At 42.2% G+C, this 16,846-nt stretch overlaps 1 protein-coding gene across 1 annotated transcript in view; it reads right to left on the minus strand.

Moving 5' to 3' along the window:
- Positions 1-15,064, minus strand: part of LOC139537591 (jhy protein-like) — a 38,561-nt gene extending 23,497 nt beyond the window's left edge. Inside the window, exons 1-2 of the mRNA XM_071339074.1 lie at positions 14,715-15,064; positions 9,481-10,297 (exon numbers count right to left, since the gene is read on the minus strand). Of these exons, the coding sequence (XP_071195175.1) occupies positions 9,481-10,297; positions 14,715-15,058 (1,161 nt within the window). The 5' untranslated portion in view covers positions 15,059-15,064. The remainder of the gene's footprint in view (positions 1-9,480; positions 10,298-14,714) is intronic.
- Positions 15,065-16,846: the final 1,782 nt, after the last annotated feature.

Below are 16,846 nucleotides of genomic sequence, written 5' to 3' on the forward strand. Positions count from 1 at the left end.
CTCAGGAGACAGCCGAAGTAAATATTTCACCTACTCTGTCCCCAGCACAAGTACAGGAAGTAAAGACCCTGATCCAGAAAAACAGAGATGTGTTTTCAGAGGTACCCGGCCGAACTGAGGTTACGGCTCATGATATCGTTTCCCTACCAGGGAGAAAAGTGAGCATGAGGCCATATCGGGTACCCGAGGCTCGACAGGCCGCGATTAGAGCAGAGACAGAGAAAATGTTGACAGCTGGAGTGATCGAGGAGTCACATAGTGAGTGGTCTAGCCTAATTGTGATGGTCTCCAAGCCCGATGGGTCTTTGCGGTTCTGTAACGACTTTCGGAAGGTAAATGAAATCTCCAAGTTTGATGCCTACCCCATGCCCCGAGTAGACGAACTACTGGAGAAAATTGGTAAAGCTCGGTACATTACGACCCTGGACCTGACAAAAGGGTACTGGCAAATTCCTCTGACCCCCAGGGCCAAAGAAAAGACAGCCTTTGCAACCCCTGACGGTTTGTTTCAATACACCGTCATGCCATTCGGCTTACACGGGGCACCAGCCACCTTTCAACGGCTCATGAACAAGGTCCTAAAACCGCACCAGGCATACGCCGCAGTTTATTTAGATGACGTGGGGATCTACAGCCCTGATTGGGAATCCCACTTACCCCGGGTACAGGCGGTGTTAGACACCCTTAGAAAGGCAGGGCTCACGGCGAACCCTGCCAAGTGTTATGTGGGGTTAGGGGAAACGGAGTATCTGGGATACACCGTGGGAAGAGGGTTAACTTCTAACGAGTCAGAAACCCGGATCCGGGAGCACCCCCCACCCCCCACCAGTAAAAAAGCTGAATAGCATAGCTAGCATAGCGTCACAAGTAAATAGTAGCATCTAAATATCATTCAATCACAAGTCCAAGATACCAGATGAAAGATCCACTTCTTGTGAATCCAGCAATCATTTCTGATTTTTAAAATGTTTTACAGGGAAGACACAATATGTAAATCTATTAGCTAACCACGTTAGCAAAAGACACCATTTTCTTTGTCCACCATTTTTTCTCTCCACCAGTAGCTATCACCAATTCGGCCAAATAAAGATATTGATAACCACTAACCAAGAAAAAACCTCATCAGATGACAGTCTGATAACATATTTATTGTATAGGATAGTTTTTGTTAGAAAAATGTGCATAAATCATAGTTTACAATTGCACCCACCATCACAACTCGACTAGAATAAATACAGAGAGCAACGTGTATTACCAATTTACTCATCATAAAACATTTCTTAAAAATAGACAAAGCATAGCATTGGAAAGACACAGATCTTGTGAATTCAGACAATATTTCAGATGTTCTAAGTGTTTTACAGCGAAAACACAATAAACCGTTATATTAGCATACCACATGTGCAAACGTTACCCGAGCATTGATACAAGCCAAAGAGAGAGATAACGTAATCATCGCCAAAATGTATTAATTTTTTCACTAACCTTCTCAGAATTCTTCCGATGACACCCCTGTAACATCATATTACAACATACATATAGAGTTTGTTCGAAAATGTGCATATTTAGCCACAAAAAAACGTGGTTATAACATGACAATACTAGCAAAACTAGCCTGAAAATGTCGGGCTCCATTTTGGACAGTGATCTGGCGTAATGAATAACTAATCGTAAACTTGACTAAAAAATATAGGGTGGACAGCAATCGAAAGACAAATGAGTTCTTAATGCAATCGCTGAATTACATTTCTAAAAATATCCTTACTGTGCAATACAGGGTTCGCCAAGCGAAGCTATACCAAAAAAAATGGCGGAATATGCGTATAACATTTTTCGACAGAACAACGATTTATCATCATAAATAGTTCTTACTGTGAGCTGTTCTTCCATCAGTATCTTGGGCAATGTATCCTTTCTTGGGTCTAATCTTCTTTTGGTCGAAAGCTGTCTTCTTGTCCGTCGAAATGCCCACTAACGTTCGACCGGGACCCTGAAACGTGCCCGGTGCTTCAATGTGCATCACAAAGCAATGCCTCAAAATCGCACTAAACGGATATAAATTGCTATAAAACGGTTAAAATTAACTACCTTATGATGTTTTTAACACCTATAACGAGTAAAAACATGACCGGCGATATATAAGTGGCTAAACCAACGCTTGGAAAGAGAGAGAGTCCGACGTCCATCTTGCGTGAGGCGCAGCAGGAAAAGAACGGTACATCCGGTCTTTTCTGTTTTATACTGGCCCTGATTGCGCAATCGACTCCATTCAAATTGTCACCTCTTACTGACATCTAGAGGAAGGCATGGGCAGTGTTTGTATCCTCATAGGATTTACAGGGACTTTAAAACTGACCTGGGACCAGAGGCCAAAATGTCTGAAATCTCACTCCATATCAGGAAAAGTGCTGTAGAATGAGTTCTGTTTCACTCAGAGACATAATTCAAACGGCTATAGAAACTAGAGAGTGTTTTCTATCCAATAATAACTATAATATGCATATTGTACGAGCAAGAATTGAGTATGAGGCAGTTTAATTTGGAGACGATAAATGCTAATGTTGAAACAGCACCCCCTATATTGAGAAAAGGTTAATCAAACCCCAACGTAAGAAGGTGGAGGCAATTAGAGAATGGCCGAAACCAGTAAATAAGAAGCAGGTTCGAGCCTTCCTAGGGCTGACCGGTTACTACCGGAAGTTCATCCCAAGTTATGCCACAGTGGCCGCCCCACTCACCGACATGACTAGAGCCAGAGGGCCAAACATGGTCAAATGGGATGAAAGGGCCACCAAAGCATTTAGGACATTACAGGAGGCTCTCTGCTGTAATCCAGTGCTGGTGGTACCAGACTTTGAGAAAGAGTTTGTGGTTCAGACGGATGCCTCAGAGGTCGGCTTGGGAGCAGTGCTATCCCAAGAGGTAGAAGGGGTGGAACACCCCATCCTGTTTTTAAGCAGGAAGCTGGAACCACTGGAAATCAACTACGCAGTCGTTGAGAAAGAGGCGCTGCGCTGGCAGTAAAGTGGGCTCTAGAAAGCCTGAAATACTACCTGCTGGGGCGCCACTTCACCCTCATCAGTGACCATGCACCACTCACCTGGATGCATAGGGCTAAAGAGAAGAACGCTCGGGTGATGCGGTGGTTTTTGAGTCTCCAACCGTTTCACTTTGACTTGAAACACAAAGCAGGGAAGGAAATGGGAAATGTGGATGGGTTATCCCGCATGCACGCATATTTTGCTGCGGTAGCCCGACCTAGGGGGTCGGATCTAGGGGGGAGATGTGTGGCAAAGAAGGGGGTCGAGTGATAAATGGCAGATATGTGAGAGCAGAACTAATAAGCGGGCTCTGCCCGATCACTAAAATGGCCACCCCGATTAGAACTACAGATCACAAAATGGCCGACTGCCAAAACTACAAGTCCCAGAAGCAAGGGGAACCCTCAGAAGGTGGAGCCGACACACAGATAAAGGGTCAAGAAAAAACAGGAAGAGGAAGAGAGGGCTGGAAGGATCTATGAACTGTAGAGAAAGAGACAATAAATATTGGCTGGATTTACCGTGTATGAGCTGGACTGTTTTGGATTTACCTGTTGGCGTTTGCACCTGGACCTACCGAGAACCCGATTCGTGTACCGAACCCTGCTATCCTTGACCTTGCCTATGACCTGGGTGGACCAGGACGGAGAAACAAACACACAGGTACTGTCCTGTTCGAAATAACTCTCATTCTGGGGTAATTTGGTGACAGTTTCCCACTTAATTTTTGACAAACGCTCATAACCTTGAAGAGGTTTGCCACAACAACTTCATTGTTTTATTGAAAGCATACGGCCGAATTAGCTATTTTTGTCAAAAGTTCTATTGGTTTTGAGTTAGGAAATGTGTACTTTTCCACCTTAAATATTTGCGATTATTTTATATAATAATTTTATATCACCGACTGCCTCCACAACTGCGCATGTGACCCCTCGTGTTGAAACGTCACGATATGCCCTTATATAAAGCTTGATGTCACTTATTGAATTTTTTTGGGGGGTGAGAAGTAGTGAGGATATAGTTATTGTTGTCTTACAAAAAAACAACCAAGAACATGTCTGATGAAGAAAGAGTCACGAGTGAGGAGGAAGAGTAGCCTAATTGAACTCCTTGACAAGAGTCACTAGAGACTCAAAGCCACAAGAGGGTAGAACACATTTCAAACTTTGCTTTAGATGTGTTATTTATTTGAGCCAGAGTAGTATATTCTGATGAAGAATTGAGGCAAATTGAACTTCAGACGGCAGCCTCTGTTCTAGAAACCGAGGTTGCAATAGCAGCTGGGCCGGGGGCCCAATCCATCCCCAGGATCAACACAGACTGGTGGTGCAGTGAATGAGGAATGTCTGTGCTGCAGAGAATTAGAATTCATGACTTATTGTTGATTTGGAGCAGTTAGTTTGCTTTCGCAACCACAGGGATTTTTTTGCTGCCCACAAAAACTCTGGTGTCTTGGAAAGAAATCTGTATTCCAAAAAGGAATTGAAGACCTTATTCCAGCTGGGCCAAATGGACAATTATCCAACGAGTAAGTAGCTCAACTTTACTTTATTGAATGATCTCTTATTATAAACCTCTATGTGGGGGACCGTTAGTGGGTTTATGTTTTCACATTTGCCCAAAACTTAAGAACAAATTCTTATTTTCAATGACGGCCTAGGAACAATTTGTTCTTAAGTGACTTGCCTAGTTAAATAAAGGTTAAAAACAAGTGCGTGAGAACCATGAAACTCCTAGGTTTTGTATTGAAGTCAATGTACCCAGAGGAGGACAGAAGTTATCTGTCCTCCGGTTACAGTTATGGTGTTACCATACAGAGTGCTGCTGAGGCTACTGTAGATATTCATTGCAAAACAGTGTGTTTTAATCAGTTATCTGGTGACGTTAATATATTTATTATAGTTTTAACTAAAAATTATAATTTTTTAAATGGTATAAATGACATTAACTAAGGAGGATGGCCTCCCTTCTTCCTCTGAGAAGCCTCCACTGATGTAGACATTTAGGCCTAAGTGCTCTACAGGGTAATACCAGCAGCATACCACCCTGCATACCACTGCTGGCTTCCTTCTGAAGCTAAGCAGGGTTAGTTCTGGTCAGTCCCTGGATGGGAGACCAGGTGCTGCTGGAAGTAGTGTTGGAGGGACAGTAGGAGGCACTCTTTCCTCTGGTCTAAAAAATATCCCAATGCCCCAGGGCAGTGATTGGGGACACTGCCGTGTAGGGTGCATTCTTTTGGATGGGATGTTAAAATGGGTGTCCTGACTCTCTGAGGTCATTAACTTCTTACGGCTGAAATCCAGTTAACGGGATCGATTTGACAACAGCCAGTGAAAGTGCAGGGCGCCAAATTCAAACAACAGAAATCTCATAATAACAATTCCTCAAACATACAAGTATTATACACTATTTTTTAAGATAAACTTGTTGTTAATCCCACCACAGTGTCTGATTTCAAAAAGGCTTTACGACGAAAGCATACCATGCGATTATGTTAGGTCAGTGCCTAGTCACAAAAAACACAGCCATTTTTCCAGACAAAGAGAGTCACAAAAAGCAGAAATAGAGATAAAATTAATCACTAACCTTTGATGATCTTCATCAGATGGCACTCATAGGACAATACATGTATGTTTTGTTCGATAAAATTCATATTTATATCCAAAAATCTCAGTTTACATTGGCGTGTTATGTTCAGCAATGTTTTGCTTCCAAAACATCCAGTGATTTTGCAGAGAGCCACATCAATTTACAGAAATACTCATCATAAATGTTGATGAAAATACAAGTGTTATGCACAGAATTAGAGATATACTTCTCCTTAATGCAACCGCTGTGTCAGATTTCAGAAAAGCTTTACAGCGAAAGCACACCATGGCATAATCTGAGTACAGCGCTCAGCCACCAAAACAAGCCATAAAGATACCCACCATGTTGTGGAGTCAACAGAAGTCAGAAATAGCATTATAAATATTCACTTTTTTCCGATGATCTTCATCGGAATGGACTCCCAGGAATCCCAGTTCCACAATAAATGTTTGTTTTGTTCGATAAATTATGGACTTTATGTCCAAATACCTTCTTTTTGTTAGCGCGTTTAGTTCACAACTCCAAATTCACAAGGCGCAGACACTTAGTCCAGACGAAAAGTCAAAACAGTTCCATTACAGTTCGTAGAAACATGTCAAACGATGTATAGAATCAATCTTTAGGATGTTTTCATCATAAATCTTCAATAATATTCCAACCGGACAATTCCTTTGTCTTTAGAAATGAAAGGGAATGCAGCTCGCTCTCAAGGCCGCGCGCGTGACTTAGCTCATGGCATTCTGCCAGACCCCTTAGTCAAACAGCTCTTATTCGCTCCCCCTTCACAGTAGAAGCCTGAAACAAGGTTCTAAAGACTGTTGACATCTAGTGGAAACCTTAGGAAGTGCAATTGGACCAAATTTACACTATCTTGGATAGGGATATACTTGAAAATCTACAAACCTCAGATTTCCCACTTCCTGGTTGGATTTTTTCTCAGGTTTTTGCCTGCCATATGAGTTCTGTTGTACTCACAGACATCCTTCAAACAGTTTTAGAAACTTCAGAGTGTTTCCTATCCAAATCTACTAATAATATGCATATCTTAGCTTCTGGGCCTGAGTAGCAGGCAGTTTACTCTAGGCACGCTTTTCATCCGAACGTGAAAATAGCGCCCCCAGCCATAAGAAGTTAAAGATCCCATGGCACTTGTTGTAAGAGTAGGGGTGTTAACCCCAGTGTCCTGGCTAAATTCACAATCTGGCCCTCAAACCATCACAGTCACCTAATAATCCCCAGTTTACAATTGGCTCATTCCTCTCCCCTGTAACTATTCCCCAGGTCATTGCTGTAAATGAGAACGTGTTCTCAGTCAACTTACCTGGTAAAATAACGGATAAATAAAAACAGTGTGTGAACGAACTGCCTCGTTCAGGGGCAGAATGACAGATTTTTACATTGTCAGTCCAACACTCTAACCACTAGGCTACCTGCCACCCCCTCCATAGACTTACACAGTAATTATGATAACGTCCAGAGGAGTACTGCAACCTATCAGAGCTCTTGCAGCATGAACTGACATGTTGTCCACCCAATCAAAAGATCAGAGAATGAATCTAGTACTGAAGCATAAGCTACAACTAGCTGGCACTGCAGTGCATAAAATGTGGTGAGTAGTTGACTCAAAGAGAGAGAAATACAATCGTTGAACAGTTTTGAACAAATTAATTTCTTCCAAAATGAAGGAGAAGCAAGATAGCGAGAGAGAGCTATATTTGGTTGTATTTTTTTTTTTTAAACGTTGACCTTCACTTAGCTAGCAATGCAGATAGCTAGTTTAGCCTACTCAAACACCCGGCTCAAACAGAGAGAGACGCTATGTTAGCTAGCTGGCTATGGCTCTGGAACGCTCCCAAGTCAAGGTAAGCTTTTGGTTTTGTTAATTTATTGCCACCGGGGGCCCACCGGTGTAACTGCATGAATGTAGAGGGTTTACTAACGTGTTAGTTCTAGTATCTATGTTGACTATGATTTGACAACGATGTAGGCTGTGTGTAGCATTAGTGGTCATGATATGAAGGTTTGGCTTGGAAAGCTAATGTGATGCACTGAAGTCCACAAGTGAAGGGAAAAGGTGAGAGGAGAACAGCGTGTAGATAGTAGCGAGAAGGAATTATATATACAACGAGCATAGTGATCATGCTGTTTTCATGTGGCTGCTATGAAAGTTAACTGTGTTTGCGTGTGATCAGAGGTGTATTCATTCCGCCGATTCTGTTGAAAACCATTTCTTAAAATGGAAGCAAACGGAACAAAACAGGGATAAAAAGAACTAGATGCAGCCAAGAGTGTGCAAGGTGATATTGAATGTGTCACTGTCTGTCACTTTGATTACTCAAAATTCTCTAGACCTGTGCACCTACGTCGTAAACTTTCATTCATAGGCTAGGTTGTAGCAACCTCATGATGGGTATAGGGAAAATTTGAGCATCATGTAGTAGCCAAAACCTATCGATGTTACATTGAACTGGGTGAATGGAATATGAATGACAGTCATCCAATATGCTGTAATAGAAATAAGGCCATGATCCTCCCTCATCTTAAACCGCACCGACCACCACTGGTCTAATAACACAATAAGAACACCTCAAACTTCAAGGATCAGGCTAGACTACATACCTCTGCACGCTTGCTTTGTTGCTTGCGCTTCTCAAACACACCGTGTATTTTGGCACTGCGCCAGATCCAGTCCATAGAAATACAGTAGCAGCAGCTGTATCTTTAAGTACCCTTCGGTTTTCTGTCCCCATCATTTCAGATTGTATATCTTGTTCCTATGCATCATCGCTGAAGTGCTTGCTACACACACACAGCGATGTAAGGTTGGCTGCAGGAGTATGTAGCCTACATTGTATTTACTATTTCTAACTGCTACTAACCATCTTTTGCTTATCTTTTACCGGAAAACTGTGAAACTTCTTCCCTTTATTTCCTGTATACAGTGCAGCCAGGGACCAAACACCAGCTTGCTCTTGCTGCCATCTCTTTTTCCACTTTGCATAATTAACTTTACCTGCGATAGGCCTAATTTTATCAACTTTCGCACCAGCTCCAAAATATCGTGACGTTTCTACATAGCAGGGTCTCCCCCACGAGGGTGCCTACAAGTGCAGTTGTTACCTATTTTCGCTGCTGTGGCAGTCCGCTATATAAAATAATCGCACGTTTTAGGTGGAAAATTACATATTTCCAGACTCCAAACCGATAGTACTATTGACAAAAATAGCTAATTCGACCGTACACTTTCAAAGAAACTATGAATTTGTCCACAGTTCACAGATTTGTGAATCATGCATTCACTGACAACGAAGCAGAGCGAGGCCTGCATAGTCACATGACCCGTTTTTGCAGCGGTCTCAGATCTCCACTCCATGGACAGAGTATGGAATCACTTGGGAGTTTCTGGATTTGTGATAAACTATTCCTTTAAAGGAGATTAAGAGTTACAGTATGTTTGTGCAGCTCCTAGTGGCTAGTTTGTAAACTACAACCTAGGGAAAGGGGATACTTAGTTGCATAACTGAATGCATTCAACCGAAACATGTCTTTCGCATTTAACCCAACCCCTCTGAATCAGAGAGGTGCGGATGGCTGCCTTAATCGACATCCACGTCATCGGCGCTCGGGGAGCAGAACGGCAGATTTTTCCACCTTGCAGGCTCTGGAATTTGGACAAGCAACCTTTCGGTTACTGTCCCTACGCTCTAACTGCTAGGCTACATGCCTATTCAATAGGAGGGCAAAAATAATTGGAATAAACAGGAGAGGCCACCTGTGGTTGCTTTCATACACAACCACAAATTCAGAAACCTTTTATGAAAAAACACAGCTTATCAACACATAAGCCTACCTGATTTGGGCTGTCTGATTTCACCTCCTTCTGTTGTGCATGTGCCCTCAGGTACGAGCCCTGTTTGGCTGCGTTGATCCCCAGTGTCACTCTGTTGCGTTCAATGATGTTCTCCCTTGGTATGTCTGGCTTTCTGCTGGACAAGTGCCGCGAACCATTTGATTTAGAGGACATCGAATTCTGTAACTGTTTCTCGGCCACTGTCCCACTAGCCTGTCCATACTGCTCTTGATTGTAGTAAATCTGAAACGCTCTATCGTATCTGTCATGTGTCTCCCTGTAACGGTCTTCTAGGTCAGCAGAGCTAGCTTGGATTTCACCACCAGTGGCATTGGTTGGGTTCCTCACACCTCGGTTGGCCTTGACTCTCTGGTGTGGGTTTCTTTCCATGGCTTTTTCAGATGGCACACCAGGACTTGGGTGGGTGGACTCTGGCAAGCTATCCCCTATAACTTGGTTCTGATGAAGGTGGTAGGAAAATGCAGGTGAAACCTCTCTGGTAACTTGATTCTGCAGTGGGGGGAGGTGGTAAGACGTTAGGTGGTGTTTAGATTGAAGTTCGTTACTTGTGATTTCTGGAGTCATACTCTCTGCAAGAGCTGGACTGCAGGAAAAGATGTATCTGTATCCTCCACTCCCTGAAAGCTCCTGTCCTCTCTCGCTATGGCTCTCCTCAGATTGTTCATCTGAGTTGTAGGATTCTTCCTCGAGGGGAAGTGGTGGGGTCATCTTGTCGAACTGTCGAGCTCCCTCAAGATTAGTCCTCCAGTTGGGATCGTAGCGCAATTCTGCATAGGTGTCATCATAGTGGATCTGTCTGCAAAGTTTGAGAATAGAGGCGTTAGTAGATAATTTACATGACTAGTGGAATTTGCATTTTCTTTAGTGACCAACCTAAATCAGAACACTGTAATGGGAAAGACCAATGTGAATGATTAAAACATCATAAAAAGGTACAATAGGCTGGCCTATGATGAAATAAAATATATTCCAAGAAACAGAAGATCCTATTATTGTCATTTAATACAAGAGTATTAGGACCAAGTAGGCCTCCATTCCTGACAATAAAGATTTTACGAAGAACACAACAAGCTTTGAGAGGTCAGCAGTACAATAGGTGTTACTGTACACCTCAACAATACTGATGGTGTCCTTAAACAATGAGAGTGAGTCCTTCTTTGAACAGACAAGCCGCTGTTCCAAATTGAATTTGACATCAGCACATTATTTGCCTGTATTTATACGTAATCTTCATATTTTCATCTCCTTATCCAATAATGAGGGAGTGTCTGAAGACAACTACTGGCGAATGGTTCACAAATGGCAATTTTCAGCTTAGAAAATGGACTGAAATTGCTACCTAATGTGCCCCTTCTAACGGGGATGAAAAGATCTCATTAAAATAATTAGCAGAGTGCCTCTTTGTTGTGCTGCTTGGCGGATGAGGGGAAGCGTACTCCTCATCTCATGATGCCCCTGCCCGGGGCTGCCTAGGTGTAGGGCACTTCACTCAATGAGGCCAAAAGGGTAAGGGATGGCTCAGTAATGACTGGAGAAGCTGGAGATTTTATTATGTATACAACACAGTTGGGCGACGTCTTCTTTACCCTGCACAAAACAACACCCATAGGCTATTATATGGTAGTCGAGATAATGACCAAACACGCAACAAAATGTACTCGGTTGATTTCAAGAAACAGCGTTAGAATAAAAACTGAACTGTGGGGGAAGTAAAAAGAGATTATGGAAAATGTTCAAACGTGTTTCTTTATCAGCATTCAAAAGAAATCACGAGGTAAACAGAAAAATATTGCACTGGATGAATAGAGGTGCTTGAATGGGGACATTCATTGATTGAATGACGAGTAGGCTATACATGGGTGTGAAATGCCCACTGTTGTGAATGTGGACGCCCGGCTTTGAGGACAGAGCCGATCAATGGCGAGGCTATGAGACTATGACGCTGGGAAATTGGGACTGTTCTCAAAGCAGACAATCTGAAATTGACCCTTTTGTGAGTATCTGCCATGGTCATTTTCACTGAAACAATGTGTGCCTACGTGGTGAAGTGGATCTTCATTTGGCGGGCATCAATCTGCCCGGGACCAACAATGAGAGAATAGCCCCTCTCTGTTTACGGTGAAATTATTATTGCGAGGTCAGTGAGGAAACAGTTCCAGTAGATGGGAAGAGTGAAAAACAGATGTGGGGGTCCTCTCTTCAGATTCCTGCATCAGAGAGGTCTCTGGCATGTTGACAATGAAGAGCCGGCCAGTTAATGGACAGCAGAGTGACCACTTATTGTGATAACCTCCAACAAAATTTAAATCTAATTTGCCTTAAATGAAGGCAGTTACTCGGAAAGTACCTAAATTAGCCTAACACGTCTGCTGACAGCTCAATTAATTTGCCAATGTGTGCATCAGGCTCAATTACTGGCCTTGTTCCATTGTTGAGTGAAGAATGAACGCTATTCATCTTTTATCTTCCATGTGCTGTTTAGTGAGAAAAATGCTTTATTGTTGCAGGAGTTTTCCATATAACATTTTACATAAGCACTGTATTATAATCTTCATTTTGATTAATTTGTGTACTTGATAACAGTATTTTCAAATGCAATAAACAGATTAGACCTAATTAAAAGTGAGGCACTAATTTGACTAAAGTAAATACCGCAACAATGGCATAATTCACTTGAATTGTTCTAATGTTCAGAAAAGCTAAATAAAAAGTGGAATGCCTTGGCTCATTTTAAAACAATCACAGTTGGTTGTAACATAATTATCAATAAATAATGCCCTGTAGGCCTACTTCCCCTGTAGCCTATTTGTATTTTGGACACTTCTGATTATGATTTAGTGTACAGCATAACATGTTCCAGTAAAGATTTTAATAAATAGCACATCTAGTTTAACTGAAATCTGATCAGCTTGTTCAAACATTACAACGGGAAAAATACATTCAAAAATAATTGTTAACACTAATGTTATAGGCTACACTACCCTTTGAGATGCACAACCATAGTGAAGAAGACAAATAAGTTTGAGGTGCCACTTATGATCTACTACTGCCACCTACTGACCAAACTGAAAATGTCTTAAAGTCTACTTTAGGGAAAATATACTGAACAAAAATATCAACGCAAGCAACATAAGTGTTGGTCCAATGTTTCATGAACTGAAATAAATTATCCCCGAAAATGTTCATACGCACAAAAAGCGTAGTTCTCTTAAATATTGTGCACAAATTTGTTTACATCCATGTTGGTGAGCATTTCTCCTTTGCCAAGTTAATCCATCCACATGACAGGTGGAATATCAAGAAGCTGATTAAACAACATGATCATTACACAGGTGCACCTTGTACTGGGGCCAATAAAAGGCCACTCTAAAATGTGCAGTTTTGTCACACAACACAATGCCACAGATGTCTCAAGTTAAGGGAGCATGCAATTGGCATGCTGACTGCAGGAATGTCCACCAGAGCTGTTGCCAGAGAATTGAATGTTCATTTCTCCACCATAAGCTGCCTCCAACGTTGTTTTAGAGAATTTGGCCGTACGTCCAATTGGCCTCACAACTGCAGACCACGTGTAACCACGCCAGCCCAGGATCTCCACCTCCGGCTTCTTCACCTGCGGGATCGTCTGAGACCAGCCACCCAGACAGCTGATGAAACTGTGGGATGGCACAACCAAAGAATTTCTGCACAAACCATCTCAGGGAAGTTCATCTGCATGCTTGTCGTCCTCCCCAGGGTCATGACCTGACTGCAGTGCGGCGTCGTAACCGACTTCAGTGGGCAAATGCTCACCTTCAATGGCCACTACCACGCTGGAGAAGTATGCTCTTCACAGATTAATCCCAGTTTCAACTATACCAGGCAGATGGCGTATATTCCGTCTTGTGGGCGAGCGGTTTGCGGATGTCACTGTTGTGAACAGAATGCCCCATGGTGAGGTTATGGTATGGGCAGGCATAAGCTATGAACAACAAACACAATTGCATTTTATCGGTGGCAATTTTAATGCAGAGATACAGTGACAAGATCCTGTCGTGCCATTCATCCGCCGCCATCCCCTCATGTTTCAGTATGATAATGCTCGCAAGGTTTTGTACACAATTATTGGAAGCTGAAAATGTCCTGCGTACTCAACAGACATGTCACCCATTGAGCATGTTTGTGATGCTCTGGATCGACGTGTACGGCAGCGTGTTCCAGTTCCCGCCAATATCCAGCAACTTTACACAGCCATGGAAGAGTAGTGGGAAACATTCCACAGGCCACAATCAACAGCCTGATCAACTCTATGCGAAGGAAATGTGTTGCGCTGCTTGAGGAAAATGGTGGTCACACCAGATACTGACTAGTTTTCTGATCCACGGCCCTACCTTTTTTTAAGGAATCTGTGATCAACAGATGTATATGTGTATTCCCAGTCATGCGAAATCCATAGATTAGGGCCTAAGGAATTCATTTAAATTTACTGATTTCCGTATATGAACTGTAACTCAGTTCAATCTTTGAAATTGTTGCATGCTGCATTTATATTTCTGTTCAGTGTATAAGATAACAATGTTCAGGCCTATTGCCAGTGATATGAATGCCTACTTGACATTATGCATCTACACCGGTCACATTAACTGTAGGCCTATTTCCAATGGCTGAGAATCTGTCAGGATCCATCCCATGCATAACAGAATTTGGATGAACTTGGCAGATTGACTGAATCTCTTTGGCAGACCATTTATGAATGGTGTTTTTGCCTCATTGTATATGCATCATGAGACAAATATTTATGTCCTGCTTTGCAAATACATTTGGAACATTAGACACATTTGTTGAAGAGTCACATTGATATTCAGCACAATGTCTTATGAGAAATCTATTATTTTACCCCTTCTGGATCGCAAACCTATTTACTTTTCATTCTCCTACACAGACGGTTATCCTAACAGTATTAGGTATAGGCTGAGTCATGCAAAAAATGTGAACAACATGGTTCAAGACTTGATTTCTACACTATTATTTGATGTGGCAGATGAAAATGGTCCTCACAAAGCAATTACATGAGTTGCAAGTGTATTGTGTAGGCCTACTTTGGTTGTTGTTATATGTAGGCCTACTTCCATGCAGTAGTTCAGAGCACTCTAGTTTTCAGTTTGCTTAGGTTACGATGACAGTATAGCCATCACCATATAGCAGTGGTGATAAAGCAAAGGTTTAGGGCCTACCTGGACACCTCTTTGTCTCTGCTCTGCTGCTGGACATTCTTTTTGTTCTGCCTGAGTGCTGATACCTCAAGACTATCATAGATATGAAGTTCCCCCTCATCCAGACATGAGCCATCTGTGTCTTCCTCTTGGGGTTGTGTCATGTTTTGGTCACCAAACTCGACACCAATTCGCCTCTGAAGCTCAAGCTGGTAGTCCCTCTCCTGGACCAAGCTCTCTGTGTCCGATTCAGCGGCATCCCACAGGCTTAAACCAACCTCTGGTTTTAGTGGACAGGGTTTCCTGTGTTCATCCTTTAACCTGACATAGGTTTTTCCGTGCTCAGGTCCCTTTTTACCTTCCATTTTGTACTGCTGTGCTGAGGAAAAAGTTGAGAGCTGGTTGTAGTTGAACTGTCACTGTCAGTATGCTGCTTTCATTACAGTACAGTAGGTGCACAGATGTTTACTTTACCGGTGGCTGCTTGTTCACTTCTTGCAAAACCTCTGTATCAAAAAGCTAAATTACATATTCAGAATAGAATATTCTCGATATTTTCACGATATTTTCCCACATTTCTTAGGCTTAGCTGCTAACGTTAGCTGTCAGAAGCTGACATGGCCTTCAACTTTACTTGGTGTGGAGAATTAGTTAGCTGACTCAACACTTTGTTCAGAACCTTGAAAATAACAGAGGACTACTATCTAACCTTACCTCTGTAGCACATTTTTCGCACGTGTTGACAAATTGTAACGTTTTAAGTTTTGCCAGCCATGTTAATAGGTAACTTAGGGAAGAAAGAGCGATAACACACAGCAAGCTCCCATTGCTGCAATGCTTTCGCACAACACTGGGACATAAAAAAAATCACAATGAGACATCACACGAAGTGTGCCCGACGGCCCAATTTGGGGTGTCTGGCTCATGAACTAACGTTAGCCTATACTATATTTGTATTCTCTAATTAAACGTGTCACTTTATGTTGACTACTGAACTGGGTTTGCTTTGCTCCGCTTCTTGCTCCCCTAGGCAACCACCAACAACTATGGTTTGCTTGTCTATCTAAAACGGTTTAGACAGTTTATTAGCGTGAGAGAAAATGTTAAAAGCTGAGAGACGCTGGTATTATCGACTGGTTTATACAATGTCAAAAGACACTCACCAATATTATTCTCCAGTTCTGAAGAATGGCAACCATGGAAACGAACGGACGCGTACAGACAGTGATTTGCGCCTGCGCAGGGATGTTGTGGGCGTTGCAGGGCATCCAATTATGCTTATGACTGGACCAATTGACCCTTCGCTAAGACGTGTCCTCTGAGACATGCAGCCCAGAGGGAAAAAGTTGTAAAGATAGAAGAGAAGCGTGGAGAAAACGCAAAGGATTATTTGGGCCCAGTGGGAGTGACATTTTTGGACATTTTTTCCGTTTCGTTTGGCTGATCCATATGTAGTCTCAGGCTGGGAAGAAAATAAATTGGGTACTATTAAAATCGGTGAAAGTAGCTCAAAGTGGACTTCAAATCACATTTTATTTGTGACGTGCGCTGAATACTAACAGGTGTAGGTAGACCTTACCGTGAAATGCTTACTTACAAGCACTTAACCAACAATGCAGTTCAAGAAATAGTTAAGAAAATATTTACTGAATAAACTAAAGTCAATTTTTATTATCAGAAAGTAACACAAGATAATTACATAACAATAACAAGGCGGTAAACAGGTGGTACCTGTACCGAGTCAATGTGTGGGGGTACAGGTTAGTCGAGGTAATTTGACTATGCATAGATAATAAACAGTGAGTAGCACAACCTTTTGTTGTCTCGGCCTTCTTGTACATTTTTGTTGTCTCGGCCTTCTTGCATATCACAGTGGCGTATGAACGAATGGGTTATAGAGCAAACAACGCAACTGTCACAACATAGGTTAATATGTATTTTTTACTGGCTTGACTTACCCACTGATTTGACCCACGCACTGCTACTGTACAGAAGTTACAAGGTGTGTTGAATGAAGGAGTCCCGGCAAACATACAGTGCATTCGGAAAGTATTCAGACCACTTGACTTTTTCAAAATATTGTTAAATTACAGCCTTATTCTAGAACGGTTTCAACAGTTTTTTTCCCTCATGAATCTACACCTAATACCCCA

This window comes from Salvelinus alpinus, chromosome 13 (assembly GCF_045679555.1).
Source record: "Salvelinus alpinus chromosome 13, SLU_Salpinus.1, whole genome shotgun sequence".
Taxonomy (NCBI): domain Eukaryota; kingdom Metazoa; phylum Chordata; class Actinopteri; order Salmoniformes; family Salmonidae; genus Salvelinus; species Salvelinus alpinus.